Source organism: Drosophila albomicans, chromosome X (assembly GCF_009650485.2).
Source record: "Drosophila albomicans strain 15112-1751.03 chromosome X, ASM965048v2, whole genome shotgun sequence".
In the NCBI taxonomy this organism is placed as follows: Eukaryota; Metazoa; Arthropoda; class Insecta; order Diptera; family Drosophilidae; genus Drosophila; species Drosophila albomicans.
The window spans coordinates 27809418-27837354 of NC_047627.2; the positions used below are offsets into that span (position 1 = coordinate 27809418).

The window sequence follows — 27937 nt, forward strand, 5'->3', positions numbered from 1 at the left end:
TTTTGATTTAAATTTGCTGCTCTCTCTCTTTCTCTCTTTCGCTCTGCCTCTCTTGCTTTATTGAATTGCCAATGTGCCAAGCGATGAATTCGATTTGAAACTGCATTGCGAGTTGCAGTTACTTTATTGCAATTGGATTTTCAGCTTAATTGGAGAGCATACAAATTGATTGTGTAATGTGTGTGTGTGTGGGAAGAAGAGACAGACGATGATAGACAGTTAGTAACATGAGTTCAATGAATATACCCAAGACTGATGCAGTTCTAATTGCCTAATGAGTGCATTCAAGCATTCACTCACTCACTCACTCACTAACAAACTGTTCACATTCATAAATATTCTTGCAGAGTACATAAATAATATTTACCTTTCATTCGATTTGTACTCTTGCAATCAGCTTAACTTAAGTCTGGATTTAATTCAATTTTGGTTTATTCTCTAAACAATTAATAATAATTATAGCTTTGTGTCTGAAGGAAATGTATGTAACAGGCAGAAAGAATCATCTCAGAACCCATCTAGTATATAACATATGTATATTATTGATCAGCATCAATATCTGAGGCTAAAGCCATGTTCATCTGTGAAATGCCTAAAGTTCAGAGACTATAAGAAATAGAGATAGAATGATGTTTCGATCGAATCTAGTAACATATTAATATACCAAATATAGCCTTTGGTATATTTTAGTATTTTCGCGATATATTAAATTGAGACTTAAGAGATATATATTTTTAGATATATATTTTTTTGTTTAATTGAATATATGTACTATTTTAATATACCAAATATACGTGTCGGTATATTTTAGTATATTTGCGGTGTTAATTAGAGAATTAAGAGATAAAGATATATTTTTTTAACGAATGTGCTACTTTATTAATATACCAAATATAACCTTTAGTATATTTTAAGTATATTTGTGGCATATCATTTGGTATATTATTGGGTATATTTTAATCATACCTCACTGGTACTATTTTAATATACCAAATATACCTTTCGGTGTATTTTAGTATATTTGCGGTATGTTAATTTGAGATTTAAGAGATGCAGATATATTTTTTTAACTAATGAACTACTTTATTAATATACCAAATATGACCTTTGGTATATTTTAGTATATTTGTAGTATATTATTTTGATATATTATTTGGTATATTTTAATCATACCTCACTAGTACTATTTTAATATACCAAATACACCTTTCGGTATATTTTAGTATATTTGCGGTATGTTAATTTGAGACTTAAGAGATGCAGATATATTTTTTAAACGAATGTACTACTTCAGTAATATACCAAATATAACCTTTAGTATATTTTAAGTATATTTGTGGCATATTATTTGGTATATTATTTATACAGATACATACATATTTTTTTAACGAATGTACTACTTTATTAATATACCAAATATGACCTTTGGTATATTTTAGTATGTTTGTGGTATATTATTTTGGTATATTCCAAGATTAATATTATATTCTTTTGCCTTTTCAAAGTGGGTAACGGGTATCTTTGACATATTTTTAGTATTTTTTAGGTGGTATATTTTATGAATAATATCGAGATGTTTTGCTTCTATTCAAAAAGGAGTTTCTGGTATCTTTGGTATATTTGTAGTATATTATACCGCACTGTTTTGCTTTTAGTCAAAATAGGAGCGGGTATCTCACAGTCGAGCACACTCGATCGTAATTTTTCTCACTTGCTTGAATTTAAATTTGGCTTGTCTGGCTTCAAAATTGCGTGAATTATTCAATCAATTTTGCGTTTGCGTCTGTGAACACTTAAAGTCAGCCGGCAAAGTATTCAAACGCATTCACTTAATAAGTGTATTCATGGCTGTTGGCATTCATAGCTTTATTCATGTTTAAGATATTACGTTTTATTTCGAGTATTTCGTGAATTTATAATCCACTTGCTACGGCTCAGTTTGGTTAATATATAAATAAATACATATACATATATGTATGTATATAAGGGCTTGACAAACATGCCACAAACACTTCATTAATGCCTGCCACACACATACACACACGCATTTAAGGCGGCATTATCCTTCGGCCTGTGTTGTATAATAAAATGCGAACGAACAACAAGTAAAATGCGAGATTTTAAGCCCGCAAAATTTCATTTATGCAACTTGACGGCCAATTGGCGTGTAACACAAACAGACAAACAGACACTCACACATACATACATACATTTATTTGCTGTGACTGCGCCTAAAAGTATGCAATAACTCGTAATGAAAACTCACGTTACACTTTTACGATTAACACGCGTTCTTCATTCGCAGCTCTTGTCTGATTTCTCCTCTCTCTTAAAATGCAATTAATTGATTTATCTTTCACTTCAGTTGCGATACTTGATCAATAAAATAAGGGGGCGTATGTATTTATAATGCTTAATAAAATCTCTAGAAGAATTTTAATATACAAATATTTGACAAGCCGAATCTATGAATATTTTGTGGACAATTTGAGCAAGCAAAAGTTAATGAATTCATTTATATTTTAATACACAAATTACCGAATATAAATAAAGTTTGCTAGCTTTAGCAATACCGAATTAATTGATTTATTTTTCAATATAAAAATGAGCTAAAGAAATTTGCTTTATAAATTGAGCTTAAATGAAACCATTTTAAGCAGAATTTATGATTATTATGTTGACAAATTAAGTAATGAACTGATTTATCTTTCAATACAGGAAATCGACAAGCAAAAGCTAATTAATTGATATGTTTCCAATATAGAAATGACTTCTTATAAACAAAGCTCATTAAATGAATTTATCCTTATGAAGTATTTGTAAGACTCGGCAATTTATTTATATTATGTTTAAAAAAAACATAAAATGCAAAGGAAAACTTTAAGAAAATAAATAAGAGATAATCATAAAGATATTTTTAATTATTTTAAATATTTGTTATTATTCAAAACCAAATAACTTTTGCAAAAATATAAAGCTGTCAGCACTTTCCACACGTTTTTCTTCCTCAAACTTTTACATTTTCGCCATGTTCACTTTTAATAAAAAAAAGCAATAGTAAACGTAAGGTTAAAGTTAAATGCGAATAAAACGCACATTGCTTATGGTAATAAATAAACTTTTAAGTAAGTTTTTCTTTTGTTTTCGTTTTTTTTTTTTTTTTTTGGCTTATAATGAAAGCTATAAAAGATATTGATGGCAACAGCTCGGATACTTGATGGCGTTACAATCGTTCTGATGGAGCTCAAATGTACTTATTAATATATGTATATGTATGTGTAAGCGTAGGAGTGTGTGTGTGTGTGTGTAGGTGTTTCCGTAGGTGTGTTTACCCTCCTTTTACTGTTTGCTTTAGCCAACGGGAAATTTATTGATACTCAACGAGAAATAAAAGCATAAAAATGAAAATGACAACAACAGAAAAAAACAAGTAAGAAAGTTACAGTCGAGTGTGCTCGACTGTGAGATACCCGCTTTAATATAGGCAAAATATTGCGGTATCATTTTCAAAATATACCGAAAATACTAAAAAAAAATACTAAAAATATACCAAATGGTATGTTTGGTATATCGATATAGTACACCCTTCAAAATATACCATGGACGGCACAATGTGCCAGATTGTCGGCCAAAGCAACTCAGACCCTAGTAAGTAGGCGCTTTTGCCCAAAAGTATTTCTATAATAACTTCTACAATTTTTATCTGATCGCATCAGGAATCATAACTACTGTAGTAATTATAGTATATACTAAAATTCGCAACTCTAGCTTTAAATTTACGCTTGTTATTCGATTTTTTTTGATTTGCGGGGGCGGAAGTGAGCGTGGAAAAAATTTGAAATAAACTTGATCTGCGTGCAAACATAACAAATGCTGTCGAAAAAAAATTATAGCTCTATCTCTTATAGTCTCTGAGATCCAGTGTTTCATACGGACGGACGGACAGACAGACAGACAGACAGATAGACATACAGACGGTCATGGCTAGATCGTCTCGGCTGTTGACGCTGATCAAGAATATATATACTTTATAGGGTCGGAGATGCCTCCTTCTACCTGTTACATACATTTCCTGTCGGCACAAAGTTATAATACCCTTCTACTCTATGGGTAGCGGGTATAAAAATACTCGTATATAAAATGTGAATGGAATAAGGGAAATTTTGAACAAGAAAACTGCGTCAATGTCAAAGCCAGAGGGTAGATTATGGACCAGAAAATCGACAAAAGGGAAAGGAAAACTCTCTCTGTGTGTGTGTGTGTTAGTGTGTGTGTGTGTGCGTTGAGGGTTTTAAGCATTTGTCAACATAACGCTGTGCAATTTAACAATTTTCAATGCTCTCGCACAACGTTGACGCTTTTACCTATTTTCCTAACATTTTTTTTTTTTATAGTTCTTGATTTTATTTACTATTTGTTCATGTGCTTAGAAAATTGCGCCGAGGGGATGCCGAGGTGAAAGCCAATGATGCTCTGTGTATGTGTGTGTGTGTGAATGTGAATGTGAATGCGCGTAAAGCGTAAACTGTAAATTGTAAATTGTGTTTTGCTGCTACAGAAATTGGCATCATTTTTATTGGCATTGGGAGCAGGTGACTTTCGACGTTTGTTTTCTTTACTTTTTTTTCGATTGTGGCAACTACGTTACGCTATTTTATTTTGCTAAAGAACGAACGAAAAAAAACGTCATCTCGGTTTTCGTTGGCTTCTTCTTTTTCGTGTCTGGGCGTGTGTATTTGCTCACGTAATTCCCTAATTAAATACTTAAATTGTAATTGCTTTCGAACGGCGTTCGGCCCCCAAAGGAACAGGAGCAAAAGCCTGGCTACTGCCTGGTTTGTGGACTCTCTCTCTCTCTCTCTCCCTCCCTTTCGGAATGATTCCAGGACTCGCCTTGGCATCATTAAAACGCGCACACACAAGGTGAACAGGGACATATGCTATATGGCTTGTTATACACAAGATATATATACCCCATATATGTATGTATATATGCCCACATCTTAATGATGCAGCACACACACACACACATCTTTATACAGATGCTGCGCTACTTTTGCACTATATACGACGACACTTTTCCATATATGGAAAACGAAGAAGCCGGAAAACATGGAGCTTAACTAATGGCAACAACATCTTTCAGCGAACAACATTTGATATACACTAGTATACTATACTATACATATATTATGCATACATGAAAGAGACTCAGAGAGAGAGAGAGAGAGAGAGATTTAAATTTACATTTTCTATAATTAGTTTATAATTGCAGTCGCATTATGTGCGCTCATATTCTTCGTGTCCTCAGAGGCCAACAGCGTATTGAAATTGTTTTGGCCTCCTTTGCAACTTGAGCTTTTGTATTATTTATACAATATCTGAATAATGCATTTAGCTTTGCTAACTTTTGTAGGCATTTACATTTGTTTTGGATTTTGGGTGTCTTAAAGTGCTGTCTTCTTTAATTCCAACTTTAAGAAATGGCAATTTACAATTGTTTCGAGGCATATAAGAAATGAGCATGTAGTAGAAGTATATAGCAAACATAACTAAAGGTACATTTTGGTATTTTTTCGTTTAAAAATACTAACTCATAGTATGATTATATTGAAGAAATATATACCAAACATTGCCTAGAGTATGTTTTAGAATTTTTTATATTTTATACATTTGATATATTCTAAGAATACGACTGCATAGGATGAATATGTATTACAAATACATTTATACCATATATAACTTATGGTATATTTGTGTACTTTTTGTTATATTGATATATTTTAAGAATACTATCGCATTGGATATTGGAATATATAGTACAATCATATACTAAACATAGCCTTTGGTATACTTCAGAGTTTTTTGGTTATATTAAGATGTTAAGAATACTAACGCATATTATAAATATATAGTATAAATATATATCGAACTTAGCCTACGATACATTTTAGTATTTTGTTCGTTATACTTATTCGGTATATCTTACGAATAATACTGCATTTAATTGCTTTTATTGAGACGTATTCTTAGTGGTTTTAAAATTGGCTTTCTTGCTGTGATCAATTCACAAAAATTGAAATCCTAAATCCTAATTTAACATTAATCAATATATCAATATATATTATTAATTGCAAATTTTAAAACACGCTATATTTAAAAGTCTGAAAATAAAAGTTTATTATTTAAGTAAAAATGATTTAATATTTAAAGAAAGCTACTGTTTTTATTGATTTTCTCTTCTCGCCCTAACAAATGTACTTAACAAATTATGCATAGCTCTCTAATATCGATAACATTTCTAAGTGTTATCGATAGTCTGTGTTCGTTGCAAATACAAGTTGCTTTTGTTGCGCTCGAGTGCGCTTGCTGTTTATCCGACTCTCGCTGACTTGTACACAAAACTGCACAACTGAGTTGCCTCTCTTTTTCTCAATCTCTCTCTGTTTCGCTCCTTGCTCTTTCTCTGTCTCTCTCTGTCATTTGCTTTCCGGCTGCTTCACTTTAGTTGGGCAATTCCATTCGATGCACGTTAAGCTATATAAGTCATCACTTTAATTTAATTGTGCACGGCTAAGCTGGCCGCACTTACGACCCGAGACACGCCCACCTCCTCTGCCCTCACACACACACACACGCATTGCAAGTGGCTGTGTGTATATTGTACACATGTTTGGACATGTCCTGGCAATGTGCTGGCCACGTTTTTATGTGCTTTTAAGTGCGCAATTAAAGGTCAATTGCAGTCGAAGGTGGCCCCGAAGTATGCTATAAACTCGAACACAACACACACATACACACACACACACACATACGTATACGCACACGTGTTTTCTAATTGATATTTGAACTGAACTTCTGCAGCAGGCGACGACTCGGAATGAAATCTTTCAACAAAATTCAGATTTCAAGTTCGATTTCGATTTCGATAGTTTTTCTTCTCTCACACACACACATTTCTTTCGATTTATTCAAACTGGATAGCGATTCGGCAGACGCTGATAGGCATCTGGTTGAGTTCAAGGCCGGGCGCATGATTCAAGGTGCCCAAATGGTCGAGCCAGACAATCGCAAGGGTCTCATCTATCTGTATCGCGATGAGGCCTACGATTTGCATTTCTGCTGGATGGATCGTCGACGCATGGCGGTTGAAATCGATATCATCGTATCGCCGGGCACTTTGGAATTCCATCGCGTCGAGTCGTGTAAAACGGGTCGCATCTATGTGCTCAAGTTTCGACGATCGCCAAATCGTTTATTCTTTTGGATGCAGGATCCCCGATTCGAGCACGATGCTGAGATTTGTGCCCAGGTCAATGAGCTGCTCAGATCAAACACGAATTCCGATGATGATTATTCACTCAAGTCGGTGAAAGGCGCCAATTTGAAGCAGTCAGAGTCATAAATTGTTAGTTGTAACACAGCCAGCGAGAGAGCAATAAGAAGGAAGTCAAATAAAAGAAATTTGTGAAATAAATGAATTCAACAAAGTGTTTAGATTTTATCGATAGTTATTACACATTTGAAGAAATGTCAATTTGAAGCAGTCAGAACGATAAATTGTTAGTTGTGAAACAGGAATGGTATAATAACAATTTAATGAATATTTCAATAGATGAACAGAAACTCTTTTGTGTTATTATTTTCTATTTAATTAGAATTTACTATCGATAGTTATTTTACATCTCTGAAATAATGTCATACATTTGCTATTTTAAAATAGCCAGAGAGCAACAAAAGTCTCTTAATTGTTTGAATATATGAAAATACATCTTTTATTTTATAATTTCTATTAATGATCAATTTCTAATACAAAGTGTGTAAAATTTATCGATAGTAATTCAGTCATAAATCGTTACATGTAAAACGAGCGAAGAGCAATAAAAAAGCATAGAAAGTAGACGAATATTTAACAATAAGTATTCAATATTTATATTGCTTTTAATGATGCATCGAATAAGTGAAAATACAAAGTGTACAAACAATTTATCGATAGTTATTCCACATCTCTGAAATAACGTCATACATTTGCTATTTTAAAATAGCCAGAGAGCAAGAAAAGTCTCTTAATTGTTTGAATATATGAAAATACATCTTTTATTTTATAATTTGTAATGATCAATTTCTAATACAAAGTGTGTAAAATTTATCGATAGTAATTCAGTCATAAATCGTTACATGTAAAACGAGCGAAGAGCAATAAAAATGCATAGAAAGTAGACGTATATTTAACAATAAGTATTCAAAATTTATATTGCTTTTAATGATTCATCGAATAAGTGAAAATACAAAGTGTACAAACAATTTATCGATAGTTATTTTACATCTCTGAAATAACGTCATACATTTGCTATTTTAAAATAGCCAGAGAGCAACAAAAGTCTCTTAATTGTTTGAATATATAAAAATACATCTTTTATTTTATAATTTGTAATGATCAATTTCTAATACAAAGTGTGTAAAATTTATCGATAGTAATTCAGTCATAAATCGTTACATGTAAAGCGAGCGAAGAGCAATAAAAAAGCATAGAAAGTAGATGAATATTTAACAATAAGTATTCAATATTTATATTGCTTTTAATGATGCATCGAATAAGTGAAAATACAAAGTGTACAAACAATTTATCGATAGTTATTCCACATCTGTGCACTTGCGTCTAAACTTTATGCGCATTTATTGCCATAAAATAGCTATAAAAACACACTTGCTGCACTTTTCTATTTGCTCAAAGCCAACAAAGTTGAAATACAACATCAAGACAGCAGGCAGCAGACAAAAAAAAAAACAAAAAAGTATCGAATGTATTGGGAGACAGAACAATATAAAGTAAATCGTGCTGCTCAGTGATGCATTTCGATTGTGATGTGGCGCTTAAAACTTTGTAACGCCATCCACACAAAAAAAAAAAGAAAAAAACAGGACAAAAAATGCAATAACTGCCTCAAAGTATCTGCAGGGCCCGTTGCACCCATCAAAAAAACAGAAGAACCGAAAAAAAAACAAAAACAAAAGATGCAACTAGAAAAAAGGAAAAAAAAAAATGGCTGGCAAGCGAAGTTACGAAGATAAATGAGATGGCATAAGTTAGACGACAACTCGAGCACAAGACGTGAAAGGAAGCAGACGACTAAAAAATAAAAATACTTAAAATTGATATAAAAGACACCAAACGACACCAAAGCAGGCAGCAAAAAAAAAAAAAAAAAAACAGACAAAAAAATGACATGGCAGAAGAAATATAAGCAATAAAACCAAAGGCTGCAACGAAGATTTGATACCCTTGATAACGAGCAAAAAATGAAGCATACAAATCAATTGAATTACGATTGAAATAATAATTTGTTGTAGACAATTTTAAGCTAAGAAATGTCAATGACTAAAATCAAGTTCCACATTTCAAATTTGATTGCAAAATTACAAAAGAAGAATGAATTGATAAAACTACAAATTTAATAATTTTCGGTAAAATTTCAAATGAAATGAAATTCTTGAAAACTTTAAAACAATGAAGTCTTCAAAAATTTTTTTTCTTTTCAAAATTTGAATTTAAAATTATATTTATTTTAATTAATAATTTATTTTTAGAGTTTGGTTTTCTTTGTCACATATTTGTTGTCCCAAGACGTATACTCTTTTTGGTGACGTTAAGAAATTTGCTAAAAAATAGTTGCAAAGTGCAAAGTAAGCCAAAGGGTCGGCTATCGGGAATCAAGGGAAGTGTAGAGAGAAGAGGAGAGGAGGAGGGTGTATGGATTGCATTGCTAGGCATGCGACAGCAGCAAAATTTTATGGTATTTTTCTTGTTTTCTTTTCATATCTTTTTCGTTTTTTTTTTTTTTTTTTTTTTTTTTTTTGTTGGTTCCCCTTTTTTTTGACTCTGCATCATTTGCGGGAGCTTTTTGCGCTTTGCTTTCGATGTTTTTTTTTTTTTTTTGGTTGCTTGTTTTATTTTTCTATTTTTCGGCAAATTTTTGTGCTGTCTGTTTTTTTTTTTTTTGTTTTTGTGCCCAAATGAAACTAAGTGAGTGGAAGGATTGCTCACAAGGGTAATGGCAAAACAGGGCCAGTGGCTCCCACCGGGGTCAGCGGGTCGCAGAGTGTTATGAGGGGGGAGGGGAGGCGATAAAAAAATGTCTAAAGTGCTGGCAAAATGCGAACGCAGCGCGCAGAACAAACAACAGCAAAGAGAGACAGAAAAAAAAATGAGAAAAATGTTGTGCATGCCCAAAAAGTCGACTACGAAAAGTAAATTTGTGGTGGAAGTAAACAACGCAGCAGATACCCTGTAAATAGTTGATTTGGGCGTGGAAGTAGTTAAGCTAATTTATTATTGCTCTTACTATATATTTGTATGTATTTTAATTTACTTTTTATTTTACTTTTATTTAACCTATGTTGTTTTTTATTAAATTTAGTCTTATTTAAATCATTGATTTTTATATTTTCAATATATATATTAAATATTTTTATTATGTATTTTAAAGTTATTATTTTACTATATTTGTAATATGCAATATTACTCGTTTTTTATTATATTTTATATTATTTTTGCACTTAGTTTACTTTCCATGCAATAATAGCATTTAAAGAGATAAGTCGAGCAGCCTTGTTGTGTTGTTGTCGTTTTTTACAGGGTATCGAGAGCACACACAAATATTGCAGCTTAAATTGCTGCATAATGAAAACGCTTGAACTACGGCAAAGTGGCAAGTTGTTGTTGCGCTTGTGTTGTGATTGTTGCAAGCCAAAGGCACACACATACAAATACACAAGCTGTCACACACACACACATACAGCGAGAGAGAGAGAGAGATAGCTACAGTTGCAGTCACACAAGTGTCAGAGCCGAAGGCGTTTTCCAGCCATTTACAACTTTGCCAAATGCAAACGCATTATTAGTTGTAATTTACTTGATTAGGTGTGTGTGTGTGTGAGTGTGCGATAGTGTGTGTCTGTGTGTGTGTGTGTGTGTGGTGTCGTTAGAGCCTTTGGCATGCACTGAATGCATAGTCAGAGCCTCCGTTTGCATTTTCGAACGTTGCCAAAACTGGCAATAACTTTATGGCCAAAAATACTCGAGAGAGATTTGCTGAGTTTTGTTTCTGGCCGTTGGCCAAATAGCCACAAGGCAATTCTAACCCAGTTGGACAGTTCGTTCGCTCTTGCGTTGCCACGCCCACCGTCCACCGCCCACCGTCCACCGTCTAGATGGACTCCAAGCTGACGCCAAATGTATTTGTTTGTGTGTTTTGCGTTTTCCTTTTTTTTTTTTTTTTGATGGGTTTTTCTTTTTGTCAAAACTTTGGCAATTGCTCGCTGAGCTCTCTAATTGAAATTCGTGAACGACTTTGGCAGTTGTTCTTCGCTCGGCATCTTCTTCATTTTGATTTTACGCTCGTCCAATTGCGATGCAGTTGTGGGTTACGAGTTGATGCCATGCTGTTCACTTCTTTCTCTCTGTGTGTGGTCAAAGTTTTCGTTTTAATACCCGCTACCTGTAGGATAAAAAGGTATTATAACTTTGTGCCGGCAGGAAATGAATAGGCAGACAGAAGGAATCATCTCCGATTTCATACTGTATATATGATATATTCTTGATCAGCATTAACAACCGTGACGATGTCTGTCCGTCTGTATAAACACGTAGATCTCAGGAACTATAAGAGATAGAGATATAATTTTGTTAGACATAATTCAAATCAGAATAAATTTAATAACAAGCTTAATTTTGAAGCTAATTTTAGTATACAATTTATGATTCATGATAATATAGTATTTATGATTCATGAAAAATCGATTGCGATGAAAATTTTATTAGTTATTTAAGAAATACTTTTGTATGGTATATTTTAGTATTTTTGCAGTATATCAATTTAGTATATTGTAATATGGTATATTTTTAATATAGTTTTGTATAAACATACCAAATATAGCCTTTGGTATAATTTAGTATTTTTATGGTATATCAATTTGGTATATTTTTTATATGGTATATTTTAAATTTATTAAAAAATCAATAAACCAAATGTAAGAAATGGTATATTTTAGTATTTTTGCAGTATATCAATTTGGTATATTGTAATATGGTATATTTTGAATAGCCTTTGGTATAATTCAGTATATTATTTCGGTATATTTTAATTTGGTATATTTTGAATATATTAATATATCAAAAAACCAAATGTAACAGATAATATATTTAAGTATTTTTCACGTATATTAATTTGGTATATTTTGAATATATCAATATATCAATAAACCAAATAAAACAGTATATTTTAGCATTTTTGCGGTATATTAATTTGATATATTTTTAATATATTAATATATTAAAAAGCCAAATAAAACAGTATATTTTAGCATTTATGCGGTATATTAATTTGGTATATTTAGAATATATTAATATATCAATAAACCAAATATAACAGCATATTGTAGTATTTTTGTCGTATATTAATTTGATATATTTTAATACCGAAGTCTTTTTCATTAACTGAAAACGGGTAGCGGGTATCTCATAGTCGAGCCTACTCGTCTGTAGCTCTCTTACTTGTTTGTTTTTGGAAAGTAAAAAACACAAAAATTGAGGTGATAAAATTGTTTAGGATTTTGCTGTTAAGCTGCTTTGCAAATTTTGCATTTATTTCCGATTGGAATTGTTATTGTTGATGCTGAATGCAAATTGAATTTGTATTTGTTGCCAAGCTTCTTAACTTGTCCATTGGCGAACCAATTTATTAATATTGTCTTGAAAATAATTCGAAATTATATGACTTACCTCACAATACTATTTTATTGTTTATAATATTAGATGATTGAAGAAATTTTGTTTGAGAGCTTTAAACATTGTAATTACATTCGGAATTTAAAAAAAATTTTTTTGTAAATGCTGCAGGTTTTTTAATAACGTTTTCCTAATTATGGGTATTTGTTAACCTTCAATTACTTATTTCATTATTTATTTATTGAGAGTTTAGTAATTTTTGTTAACTTATCGAGAATGGTTTAAAAGAAGCTTTTGTAATAACATTTCCATAATTATTGGTATTTATTAAACTTAAATAACTTATTAAATAACTTATTTATTTGCAGTTTATCACACTTTACTTTAAGGCATAAATGAATTTGTATTATTGATGAGCTGTTTGTAGTAATTCTTCCTTTTTGCTTAGCTAATTAGCTCATAATTAACATGTTTATGGCTGCTTGTTAGATTTGATGAAAATTTCTGGTATTTGCGCTTTGGATTACATCAAGTATTTGAGATGAGCTTGAGAAACTTTGCCAGCATAAAAACAGCAGCAACAACAGCGAAATACTTTTCTACTCCTTTTTCCATTTTCACATTTCACATCTATTGTTTTTTTTTTTTTACGTTTTGCACGGAAATTCCGCAGACTAACTGCTGAGGTATAAATTCCTGGAAGGAATTCCCACTAAAGCAGTAAAGCAGGCAATTTGCTAAGTTGATATTAAGCAAGAAGCTCGGCCAGCTTTAGCTGCAAGCTAATATAGCAGTGAAGGTGGGGGCGTGGCACATTTGGTGCTTAATGCGTAGCCATAACAAGAACTGCTATTAAAATTACTTAAAAGCAGCCAACAATAAAGGGGACGACGTTGCAAGCAGCTTAAATATGCCGCTTATTGATGCTACATACAACAGCAGCAATAACAATGCTAAGCTCTGCTGCTGTGTGTGTGGGTGTGTGTATGTGTGTGGGTGTGTGTGTGTGGGCAACTTTGTTGACACGACTCCTTAGCATGCCACAACACATCCCTCTGACATTTGCCTCCTCTGCAGCTGCTGCTATGCGTGTTGCATACTAATTTCAAAAATTTGCCATTACATCTGTACTTTTCTCGCTTTATCTCTCTCTCTCTTCCTTTCTTTCTCTCTCTCTTTTGCTATCACGCATTACATACAATTGGCACAAAAGTAGTTTGCTCTGTTTTTGAGCTTGATTATCAACAGACGCAGCAACACAAGTCCGACAAATTGTTGGCATTTTTGTTTTCGTTTTTTGTGTTGTTTTGTTGTAGTCAAAGGTGAAGCAAAAGCATCTTAACTACACATAACACACACACACACACACACACACACACACATTCAGTTGGGTTGTTGTTTGATGTTGCTGTTGTCGTTGCTTTTTCTCGTTGCACTCAGCACACTCTCGAGGTTCAAAGCAAATTTTCATACGCACACACTGGCAACGCAAATAAAACTTTTGGCCAAAAGGTTTGGCCCTGCTTCTCTTACAACCAACTAACTACACCTGTTACCATGTTCCTTTGCTCTCTTTCCCATTCGCTGTCTCTCTCTCTCTCTCTCTCTCTCTCTATCTCTGTCTCTGCAGCGCCCTTGGTTTAATTGCCAAGTGCTTGAAATTCCATAAAAAAAATAGATATATAGTATAGCGTGGAAAACTTTAAGTTGCGCTTTAGAAAAACTATGGAAAATGTCTGGGAAAGAAGCAAAGACATACTAAACATAGTTGAAAGCAAGTACTGTAAAAGAGAATAGCAAAATTGTTGAAAATGCGTAGAAGCAGCCATTAAAAGACAAGGCAATAGAATCGCAAATAGAGGCTTGATAATAATACTAATACAAAGTTGTATTACGGAAATGTGTCTTCTGAAATAAGATGTAATAAAAGAGCAAATACTAAATAAAGTTACTGTCCAGTGTATTTCAGTATTTTTTCGGTATATTTTATCAAGAATACCATTCTTCATTTTGAATAAAATCAACACAATGTGAAAACGCGTGTATTGTTTAAATATACCGAATATATACTCAAAAAAATACTAACAAATTAGAAAAAAATGCAATAAAAGAGTAAATTCTAAAAAAAAAGCTAGAATCAAGTGTATTTCACTAAATTATTTTTCAGTATCTTTTGTATTGCTTCCTCATAAAGTGTGTGGTATGTTTTAGTATATTATTTGGTGTATTTTATTGGAATACTATTATGAATTTTCAGCAAATCCACATAATGCGAGCACAGTATTGTGTTTTGAATATACCAAATAAATATACCGATAAAATACTAAAATATATACAACACCTGATAAAAATAAAATATGTCAACACAACGCAAAAATGATATTTTCGTTGAAATAAACCAAATGAATATATACCAACACGTACAAAAATATACCAAAGAAATTATAATGAATCAATGCAAAAACAGTATTATCGTATACCAATAAAATACTAAAATATACTAAACATTTTGTGATGAAGCAAAACAAAAGATACTTCAAAATAAATGTTTTAAAAAAGCTCATTCATATTGGAAAAATTCAATTTTCTTTTACGACAACAAAAAGAATCTTTTATTCGAAAGAGAGTGCTAGGGAAAAAAACCGGAACTTAAAAAAATATGCTGCTTTTCAAAATGTTTACAAAGACGCCTACGCATTGAAATATAAATAGCCAGAGAATCAAATTATTTTATACATTTTATAAACGAATTTGTGAATGACTGCGAGTCGCATTTGTGGCAAACAACTGAGAGCATGGGAAGGAGGAGAAAACTGGTGCTTAAATCGTATTTAAGCTAAGGTCAATAGAGATTTAACACAGCTTACGATGGCAAGGGAACCTTAAATATGGTCACAGGAAGAGACACACACACAGACACACACAGAGACACTCACAGACATAGAGAGTAACCGCACACAAACGCAGAAGCTAAGCACGTGTCATAATTGTCAATGTCAAGTGCGTTTGGGGGTAACTGGGGAGCTTAGCTGCCTGGGACAGAGGATGAAAAGGACACCAGAGAAGGGAAGAGGAGAGGAGAGGAGAGAAGAGGGGACAACCGGGCAGCTGTCAGTTGACCACAGCTGCACCTTCCCACAAAACTCAAGTAACTCACAACTCACAACTCAAACTGAAACTCAAACTCACAAAACTGACAACTCAAATACAGTTATGCTTATGTATTTGGCAATCAGCTGCGACTTATGTATGTATGTGTATGTGTATGTACTGTGTACATATTCGGATATTAAATCTAGTATCCGGCAAGCGGAAGTGCGCCCATCTTTAAACACACAAGCAAAAATGCTTTGAAGCCATCGAGCGCTGGACTTGACATTGTCGCATAAAGGAAACGTCACTAGCCTCAAGCATGTCCTGTACAGGAGCCAAGCAATAAACACATTCAAAAAGCAAGACACATAGACAGAGACAGAGAGGAAGAGAGAGAGAGAGAGAGAGATAGAAATAGAGAGATGGAGAGTGTAATGTACAGTAAATTTTCCACTAGGCAGATCTGTCATTGCAGGCGCCGAAAAGTATGCAATAGACGACAGTTGCCAAAAAAAAAAAAAGGAAAAACTGAAATTTGTCGAGGCGTCCTTCTGGCTGACTTTTCTCCTCTTCTCCCTCTCTCTCTCTCTCGTTCTCCCTCTTTGCCTCTTCTTTTGTTCATTGCCGGGCCATAAACGTATCCGCATCCGTATCCTGGCCTAGTTTGCAATTTAAGCATTGCGCCTCGGACAATAATTCAGGGCGTCCGGGTGCAAAACTCGAATAAAAATCAAATAATGGCGCAAAGTGCAAAAAAAAAAAACAGAAAAAACAGAAAAAAAAGAAATTGTTGCCACATGGAAACCGAAAAATCAACGAGCAGCATGTGAAAATGTACAATAATAAAATGGTTTTGCCCTTTAGCTGCGTCTCTCTCTCTCTCCTCGCTTCGTTCGTTGCAGATAAGCAGCCAAAAAGTGAGGAACAAAAAAAAAAAAAAAAATACAGAAGAGAATGAAAAGAATCAAACAAAAGTTAACCCAGTTGCTGACGCAGCTTCAATTTGAAGCTGCTGTTGCAGTTGTTGTTGCTTCTGGCTCTATGAATAAATTTTTGCTTAGTTTTTGTGTCGCAGTTTTCAGTTTCCATCTGCCATTCGCTTCAAGGCGCCAAACGAAAACTTGTCGACACACAATGGCTGGCGACACACACACACACACACACACAGAGCGTAACCCAAAAAGAGAAAGAGACTACATGATGATGAACGTCACTTATACCCTGTAAGGTGTCAAGTTAATGCAAGCCTAGAAAACAAGAAAAGTGCTTTTATTTGTTTCTTTGAATCAAGTCTTGTTGTGTATTAAATTAAATTGCATAGAGTTTTAAAAATACTGAAGATATTAAAACATACCGAACTAATATACTAAAATATACCTTAGGATATATTTGATTTATCGATAGTGCTCTATCGGACATTCTAAATATACCATCACCTAAAAAATATACCAAGTATAAATATTAATCAAATAATATATATAAAAATACTGAAAATATTTAGTGTGGTATTATTCTTAAAACATATTCAATTTTAAATATACCATAACACACAAAATATACCAAGTACAAATATTAATCAAAGAAAATATATGAAAATACTGAAAATATTTAGTGTGGTATTATTCTTGAAACATATTCCATTTCAAATATACCATAACACACAAAATATACGAAGTATAAAAATAAATAAAAAAAATATGTGAAAATAATGAAAATATTAAGTGTGGTATTATTCTTAAAACATATTCCATTTCAAATATACCATAACACACAAAATATACCAAGTATAAATATTAATCAAATAATATATATAAAAAAATACTGAAAATATTTAGTGTGGTATTATTCTTAAAACATATTCCATTTCAAATATACCATAACACACAAAATATACCAAGTATAAATATTAATCAAATAATATATATAAAAATACTGAAAATATTTAGTGCGGTATTATTCTTAAAACATATTCCATTTCAAATATACCATAACACACAAAATATACCAAGTATAAAACTAAATATATAAGAATCCCATATATTTCAAATAAAGACTTGAAGGAATATATAAAATAATGATAATAATAATAAACTGCAAACAAAATTGCGAAATTTCTTTCAAAGTTTTTAATTAATTTGATGTCTATTTGCAAAGTAACAGCAAGAAATGAATCAAATAAATTCTAGCTTTGTTACGAAAAAGCATTTTATATTTCAAGATTTTAATACTTGAAATGTTAATTTAAAAATATACTAGAAACCAAGACAACTTTTTTTTAGTTTATCGTTTTAAAACTTAAAAACAGGGTAAATCACAAGCCCAAAAGCTGAAATGCGAAACGTGAAACGTGAAAAGCCAGCAAACAATTTGGCAACGCTAGTTTGCAAATTAAATTGATAAACGTAATTAATGAAAATTTAAAGTGAACAAACGAAAGCGCTGCCAAAAATAAGTAAAGCAACAAAAAGAATATTTCGTTGTTCGCCATTTGCTATTGTTGCCATTGAGTTGACATAAAAGTTGATTTCATATTTCACGGCATTCTGGATTATGGCTTATGACGGCCACCAAACAAGCCTCGGACAAGACCAGAAAAATGTGAGCGAAAGAGATGGCACATTGGATGAGTGAGTGAGCGTGCGAGTGAGAGAGTGGAGGGATGAAAGATGGGCGAGCGACAAAGAGGCAAATAAATGCTGACAAATAGGCCAAACAGAGCGTGTCCGTGGCTATGCCAAGCTTAACCCAAGGAAAGCCATAAAAAAAATAAAGAAAGTCAGAGAGAGAGAGAGAGAGAGAGAGAAGGAGAGAGAGAGAGAGAGAGAGAGAGGGTGAAATATTGTGGCAGGCCTTTAAACAATTCTTGGTAAAAATAATTCATAATAAATTTCTAGACGAAGTCGGCTAAAGCAGCATAAATAATAATGTAGTTGCAGTTGTCCGATTGGTGGCCAATGTTGGCCAATAAATTCAGTTAATGACAGCATTTATTGCCATCGATTAACAGCAATAATACATATAGTACACCGCTCTGCCAATAAAACTAGCACAGAGGTGATTGTACTTATTTTTCTCCTTTTTTTTTGTTTGACTTTCAGACTGCATCAATATTTTAGCTTGAATGTGGAAAAGCACTTCAAATAGTATTTCAAAAAGCAAAGGTAGCATATCAAAAATTCAAATATAAAATTTAAAGACTGTTGAAAAAAAAAACTAATAAGAAAGCTGAAGAGTGTGCGTGTCATAATGAAGAAGAATAGTACGATATTAGTCTTAAATAATACAAAATGAATATGCTACAAAACTAGGTTTATCGGTATAGCACTACATTCAATATATACCATAGACTATGAAATATACCAAGTATTAAATATAAATTAAATCAAATTTAAAAAAAGTAAGAAAGGTTCAAAGCCCGTTAGAAAATATATTGCGGTATTATTATTAAAATATACCGTATATATATATAATAAAGGGAATATTTCTATCATGATTTAGCACTACATTCAAAATATAGCGAATTAAAATTCTGAAAAATACTAAAATGAAAAAAATGAGTATATTTTGTATTTCTTTATAATCCATAGATTTAAAAACAGATCGAGTATACAAATAAATCAAATAACTACATTTCAAATATACCATAGAGCACAAAATATATCAAGTTCACAAATTAATCAAATAAAATATAAAAATACTGAAATCATATACAAATCCCATACATTTAAATATTAGATGAAATATTTATAATTATGTGAAATACTCCGCAATAATAATTGCAATATTTGTTGTTTAATTTTAAATTAGTTTTTTGACTATTTGAAAAGCAGCAGCAAAAAATAAAACAAACAAGTTTAAAGTTTGTTAAAGTTTTTTTGAATACGAATATTTTCAAGTTTCTCAAATTAGACAAGCACATGAAAATATAAAGTTAAGAAAAATGTTCTTTAGGGTTTTTTTTTATAATAGAAAAATGAGAAATATCATTGCGCTATGATTTAAATAAGTTACCTTTGACTCTAGTTAGTTTTCAATGCAATAATGAATTGTATTCGATATTAAAAATTATTAAAATAAAATAACAGTAATAATAAACTTGTTACTTAGTTGAAATAACAATTAAATTGCAGAAAGAGTCACTTATTTGCGAAACTTGTCATTACATCTGTACATCATATATTTTATTATAGGGCCAACCTTGTTTTTCATTTTGTGACGTTGGCGGCACTCTAGGGTTAAACAGCGTGGGCTGCCGTCTCCACATGGTGTTCGGGGCCAAATGAACATGACACAAGTGCATTTAACAAATTAAAATAGTAACCAGAACGAGTCGAACGCCAACGCAGGCAGCAGGCGATAATAAAGCTGATGATGCACCGATCTGTCTGTCTGTCCAGAAGTCTGTCATTTATAGGACTATATGGTCATTTCATTCATACGCTTGTCCTCCTCGTGGTCGTTGTTGTCGCTGTTGTCGCTGTTGTTTGGTTGCTGCCAAATGAGCAGAGCTGAAATGCAATCCAAGCCAAGCGAAGCCAAGCCGGAACTGACACGCACAAAAGGATATACAACATTCACTAATAAATTTCATATTTATGTACGGACATTGCCGGACAACTGAGGGAGAAAGAGAGAGAGAGAGAGAGACTGGGCAGAGAAAGAGAGGGAAGAGTGGAGAGAGAGGGGCACTTTAAAGCGGAGTTTGGCTGAAAAATCAACGTGAAATTGCAGTTGCTTCGCCAAAAAAAAAACCGAAATGTGAAGGAGGCGTGGAAGGTTGCTTGCGTATGAAGGCGTGGCAGTGGGGACAAAACAGTGCGGTTGGCAATGCAAACAGAAGCCAAATGGAGCGAGGTCGACAACGACAACGACGACGACGACGTTGGCGGTTGGAAATCACAGCAGGACATAAAAAGGATGCGTGGCAATAAAAATAAGCGAAAACAAACAAACAAACAAACAGACAGACAGACAGACAGACAGCTGAGAGATGGGGCGACAGACAGTTAGTGACAGGATACAAAGCACAGCAAAAAGGCGACTGTATGAGTGTGTGTGTGTGTCTGTGTGTGTGGGTGTGCCACAGGTCGCAATTTGCCGTCTGGCTGCCGGAGTGCAATGCTCTGAAGTCGTTCTCATTGCCGTTGTCGTTGCAATCTGAGCCGAGCCCAAAAAGCCAAACAAACATAAATATTCTTTAGCACAGCACACGAAGTCAATTAGTCGCCAAGTCCAGTCAAGTATCTCTCGCCATAATGCCATCACTTTCTCTCTTTCTCCCTCCACTCTTTCACTCTCTCCCCAAAAAAGAAAAAAACATAAACAAGCGATACAATTAAAGCAAGCTTTTTGTGCATAAATGATGCTTGCATAAAATAACAAGTAAGAAAGCTACAGTCGAGTGTACGCGACTGTGAGATACCCGCAACCCATTTTTAATAAAGGCAACATATTGCGGTATTATTTTCAAAATATACCGAAAATGCTATAAAAAATACTAAAAATATACCAAATGGTATATTTGGTATATCGATATAGTACCGCATTCAAAATATACCGTAGACGGCACAATATACCAGATTGTCAGCCAAAGCAACTAAGACCCCTAGGAAGTAGGCGTTTTTGCCCATACAAAAGTATTTCTTTAATAACTTCGACAATTTTTATCTGATCGCAACCAAATTTTCTGGAATCATAACCACTATAGTTATTATTGTATATACCAAAATTCGCAACTTTACGCTTGTTATTTGACTCTTTAGATTTGCGGGGGCGGAAGTGGGCGTGGCAAAAATTTGAAACAAACTTGATCTGCGTGCAAATATAACAAATACTGTCGAAAAAAAATTATAGCTCTATCTTTTATAGTCTTTGAGATCCAGTGTTTCATACGAACGGACGGACAGACGGACAGACATACAGACGGACATGGCTAGATCGTCTCGGCTGTTGACGCTGATCAAGAATATATATACTTTATAGGGTCGGAGATGCCTCCTTCTACCTGTCACATACATTTCCTGTCGGCACAAAGTTATAATACTTGTCTACCCTATGGGTATCGGGTATAAAAACCTTGATATTCTTTTCTCCCCCTCGCATCCGTCAATCATTCAACCCTCGCAGCTTAATAGAGTTTTACACACAATCACACGCAAAACCCTTCAATCAAATCAATCATTCAACCCTCGCAGCTTAATAGAGTTTTACACACAATCACACGCAAAACCCTTCAATCAAATGTCAACCGATATAATTAGAAACGACAAAAAGCAAAACCAAAAAATTTATTTCAATTCAAAATCAATTTATCACATAATCAAAGCTACACTTCATTCGCTTACACACACACACACACACACACACACACACACACACACACACGCTCAACACTTGTTTCAATATTTGCAATTGCATTAAATTTGTGGTTGCATTGCTTAAATTATGCGCGTTTATCACAGGCGGTTTTTTTTTCGTTGTTGTTGTTGTTTTTGCATTGCGTTATTAAGCTTAAATCATCAGCAAATGTTTTCAATAAGAATTCAAAGTGATAAATATTTGCGCGCATTATTATTATTATTATTTCATATTGCATACAATTATCGTAATACACTTTCCTTTTTTTTTTCCTTTTTCCTTTTTTTTGTGGCCCCAAGTGTGTGCCATTTTGTTATGCAGGTTGTAATTTGCATAAGCTTTTAAATAAATTCAAATACAGAAGAAGAATACAAATGAAATGTATTCAAAAAAGAGAAAAACTCTTCAACACTTCATTACAAACTCATAAATATAATATGAAATATTACATATAAAATAAAAAGATATATAATGTTGAATAAAAAAGATATAAAAAGCTTGACATATGAAATACGAAATATAAAGTGTTTAGTTTAAAATATAAACTATAAAATACGATACGAAGTGTGAAGTATAAAATATGAAAACAAAATATTAAATATTCAATAAAAAAATTAATGCATTTGCAATAACAATGTGAAATATAAAATATAATACTATATAAAATATTAAAAATAATTAAATATAGAAATACAATTTATAATATAAAATGTGAAATAAAAAAAAATATTTAAATATAAAACAAATATATACAATTTTAAATATAAAAAATAAAATATAACATTAAAAAGTAAAATAGGAAATTGGGACATATGAAATACCAAAAAATTAAAATATGAAATATCAAATTGTAAATAAAATAATATATATGAAAATATATAAAATATGAAAGTGAAACACAAATATAAAATATAAACAAAGTAACTTAAAAATATAAAAATTAAATATAAATATTTTAAAAAATATAACATTAAAAACTATAAAATGTAAAATATAAAATAAAGGAATATTGAATTTAAAATATAAAAAATTAGATATAAAAAATATAAAATAAAAACTATAAAATATGGATATAAATCTGAAATATAAAATACAAAGAATATAAACTATTGAATTTAAATGTAAAATATGAAATATATACCAAAAATACAAATTGTGAAATACAAAATATAATAAAATATAATACATAAAAACGAAAATAAATAATAAAAAATGAAGAAAAGAACAAAAAATTTCAAATGGGAAACTTATAACTTTAAAATTGAAATTGAAAATTCAAATTATAAAATATAAAATAAATTAAATAGAATGCAAGGTATTTGGCCATCGATAACTGCAAATCAACTGCAAGTCAATTTAATAGCATAAATAAATGTTTATTCGCGCTTTTTGCAGCATTGAATTTTCCGCCATTTATGTAAAGCAATAATTTTTTTTTTCTTTCATTCTTTCTTTTTTTTCGTAATGCGATTCAAACTAATGAAGCAGCTGTCAATCGTTTTTGTGTTTAATCAATTGCACTTCAGATCAATGTTTATTTTTTGGAGCTAACTAAACGAAATAGATAAATATATATAGAAAAAAGTTAGTTATACGAATAATGTGCTGAAACTTAATTTGTTTGTTTTACGGCTTATTAAACCCGTATAGAAAATGATAGCACTAATTTGAAGTAGTTTGAAAAATGGAAAAAAACACTTATGAATAGTGTGTAAACATTGATTTTGCACAAATAAATTGACTTTTTTTTTTTTGGTTTAATAAATCGAGAAATTTGCTTGGAATTTGCGACTGTGATTTAATAATAAACTTTCGAGAAATTGTTCTTGTTTATTTACACATGGGAAACTCAATTGCATTTGATTAAAGAAATGTGCTGTAAAATTTCAAACTTCAATTGGAATTTATTGCAGCTAATAACTGCGATGCAAAAATTTGTGAAATTGTATTTATTATTCTGACCACACACAAAAGCAGTTGATAATTGACATTTTGGTAGAGAAAAGTTATCAATATCAATGGCTCAATATTTGCTTAGACTAAAGGGAGATAAACTAACTAAAAACGGAGAATTTTGTGAGGCAAAAATGTTTGCGAATGCCGAAGCAACTTGACATTTTCACGCTTCAAAGAGCGATGGATGTGAATTTGTCGAAGCCACTTGTGAAAATCGCCCTTTCGAATGGTAAATTCGGTAAATGACTTTGAAATTTGTTATTGACGTTTGTGATATTTACTTATATTCTCTCGCTTCTCACACTCTGACTTTAGTTTCTTGATTAAACATTTGTGTTATGATATAAATCCACAGGCAGACTGTCTATTGATTGCTTCTCCGTCTCTTTCTCCTTCTCTCTCTCTCTCTCTCTCTCTTTCTCTGTGTGCACAGTGTATGTGTGTAGGTGTACTTACATTTGCTTTTGATTGCTGTTTACTGGCTGACTGCATCCTTTTAGCCTTGCCGAGTACAGTTTTGATCCTTTAATAGAATATTTAATTTTAATTACAAACATTTGATTTCCCACTTCAGCCATCGCTTGTCGCAAACTTAAAAATTCATGACATATGTCTCCCCATCTACCTTTCTCACTCTCTCTTGCTACCTTTCTCTTTCGCTCTCTCTCTCTTCGTCTGTCGCAAAATTTGCGCTGAATGGTAAGCGAATTGAATGCGTGTGCATGAAAGCATAAGCCGGCCAAGTTGAGTTGAACCAACAAGGCATCAAGCATACAAGACAGAGAAAGAGAGAGAGAGAGAGAGGGTGAGCTAGAGAGGGAGAGGGAATGAGAGCCACAACTGAGACGGTGAATGCTTTTTGCTTTTGTCAATGTGAGACGACGACGCCTTGACTCCTCCTCTTTCACGTCCAACGAGGGTCAATTCACAGTTCAGTTCGCACAGCTTTGTTCGAGCACCTCTCTTCAATTAATTAAACTTTGTCTAGCATGCTGCACAAACTTTTCTGACGATCTCGAAGTACAACAACAATTAGCTGAGCGAAATTAAAAAGCTTCCGTTGCTATTCGATAAGCGATGCTTAGCGACAGGCAATGACTAATTAAAACACACACAACTTCCTTCAAAATCATAGCTCTTTGAATATCACGCATACGCACAGTAGTACCAGAAATGCTACTATTGAACTTTTTAGTAAACAAGTTCAGTCTTAACGAGCTGTATTAATCATTTTTTTATATTCCTATTTTGTAATTATAACTTGTTTTATAAAGTTCATCTTATTAAAATTGATTACAATATACATAATTGTTAATATTACCGGCAATAATAATTAATGAATACTTATTAATGTAATTAACGAAAAACTTAAATATAAAAACTATAAATAAAAAATATTGAATTATTTTTAAAAAGTATTAAAAATTCATTTAAAACTAATATGCTGTGAATATCTTGAAGTTTTCAAAATATATAAAATAAATAAAAAAATTAAAATATAAATAAAAATTATGACAAAAAAATAAATATTATTTTAAAGAAAAACAACAATGTGCAGGTTTTAAAATATAACAATAAAAAATATTATTACAAAAAAAATTAAAATATAATATAAAATTTAAAAAAAAAAATGTGCATAAATTAAAAGTAAATATTATTTTAATGTAATAAATTGTTGAGATTTTAGAAATGTAATAAATATAAATATTAAAAAAAATAAAATAACATAAAAAAATGCATTACATAAAAAACAAATTATTACTGTTTTTGTTTTTATTTAAGAGCTTTGAAAAGCGAGAGCTCAAAACTTATAATGATTATTGGAATAACTTATTAAGAAGAGCTTTCATTAAATGAAAGATACATTTTAATCTTTGCTATTTAGTAGACTCATAAATATCATAAAATTAAAGTTGAGACTTTTGCAAACTGACTGAGCAACCCTCGCAAAAGTTGCCGTTTCGCATGCAGCTTCCACACTCTGTCGGTTGCTTTCTATGCTTATTTGTTGATGTTCCGCTTGCTGCACTTTATGCAGCATACCTTTGGGATGATAAGCTTTATGGTTGAGTGTGGATGAACCAAGAGTGAGTGTGTGTAAGGGAGTATGTGTGTGTGTGTGTGTGTGTGTATGTGTGTGGGTAACGCTGCGATTGAAGACACACAAGCAATGACCTTAGTTGCACTTGGTTGGGTTGCAAAAGACGGAGCACAAAAGTCGGCGAGCAAACGCAAATGAAAATGAGAAAATGCTAAAACTCAGAGGGAAAAATGGTGAAAAACATCTCTATTAATGCCATACATATTTCGTTAACTCTAACTTTCGATTTTCTTTTTCTCTCTCTCTTTGCAGGTGAGTCGCTTACTACTTTTGGCATTTTCAATTTTCTGGTTTCTTTCTGGTTTCTTTTTGTGGGTAAGTCTTGCTGGTTGCTGTGGCATTATAAATGCATCCACCCTAAAAACAGTTCCATCATTCCGAGCTCTTCTTCTTCTTCGTGTCCCTCTAATACTAATACCATTGCGACTACTTCTCATGTAGAATTCAAGCTCTGTTTGCCAGTCGCGTTCCATTTGTCAATGTGCAGCACGTACTCAATCTTCTGGCTTGTCAAACTTGCCAATGTTTGTTGCCAAAAAAAAAAAAAAAAAAAAGGAGGAAGCGAGAAAAACCTCTAGCAGAAAATAAAAATTTGTTTGATGTTGACCCTCACCTCAAGGGGCGGTAGTTGGGAAAGAGGAGAGGGAGGAGAAGGTTTTGCGCACATGTCAGCTTGTCTTTTTTTTTCCTGCTGCTCCCCATCAACAAATGTTGATATACGAGTCGCAGTCGAAGTCAAAGTCAGTGACGGAGTCGCAGCCAGAGTCTTAGTGGCTCTGTGAGAGCGTATTTCAAACGTAGAATATTACATACTATATCTATATATATGTATTTGTATCTGTGTAGGTGACTGTTTACATGTCCTTGCCAGGCACCTACTTAATGCCAATTTGAGGCTGCTGCGGTCTATTTTCTTGTCAGCTTGGCATCGTCTAATTAAAGCAGCATTCACATTCACTAAAAACGAAGAGTTTTCAATGCTATGAAAACTTGTTCGAATTTGGGTGTAAATAGTTAGAGATCAACATTTGGATGAAATTCAAATAGTTCTAGAAATATTTATATACGAAATATACTATTCGTATGGTATTTTTAAAATATATAGTGTATATCAATATACCAAATATGGCATCAGATATATTTAAGTATATTTTTTTAGAAGGTGAACTTATTGAATATACCAATTATACACAAAAATGCTAAAATATACTGAAAGTTATATTTGGTATATTAATATTATACCGTTTTAAAGAATGTCAAATAAACAAATCTAGTATATTTCGTATGGTATTTTTTAAATATATAGTTTATATCAATATACCAAATATGGCATCAGGTATAATTTAGTATATTTTTTTAGAAGGTGAACTTATTGAATATACCAATTATACACAAAAATGCTAAAATATACTGAAAGCTATATTTGGTATATTAATATTATACCGTATTCAAAGTATACCAAATGCATATACCGAAAAAATACTTAAGTGTATGGAGTGCTGTAGATATTCGGTATATTAATATGGTATTTAAATTACGCTTGTGAAAAAAATGTTGAACTACTTTTCGTACTTAACAAAAAATATCGATCATACGGTAATCAATTAAAATCCAAATAATTGGTTCATTCATCAAGGAACGGCAAAAGAAAACGTTTTGCTAATTTGATTCTTTTGTGCGCAGTTGAAGCACCTTTAATTTTT

At 32.2% G+C, this 27937-nt stretch overlaps 2 protein-coding genes across 2 annotated transcripts in view; both read left to right on the forward strand.

Moving 5' to 3' along the window:
- LOC117578124 (neurobeachin) overlaps positions 1-27937 on the forward strand; it is a 294046-nt gene that overhangs the window by 70974 nt on the left and 195135 nt on the right. The window contains exon 3 of the mRNA XM_052007160.1: positions 26487-26549. Coding sequence (XP_051863120.1) covers positions 26487-26549 — 63 coding nt within the window. The remainder of the gene's footprint in view (positions 1-26486; positions 26550-27937) is intronic.
- Positions 6866-7481, forward strand: LOC117578127 (proteasomal ubiquitin receptor ADRM1 homolog). Its single transcript, XM_034263325.2, has one exon. The coding sequence runs from the start codon at positions 6881-6883 to the stop codon at positions 7403-7405; it is 525 nt and encodes a 174-aa protein (XP_034119216.1). The 5' UTR covers positions 6866-6880; the 3' UTR covers positions 7406-7481.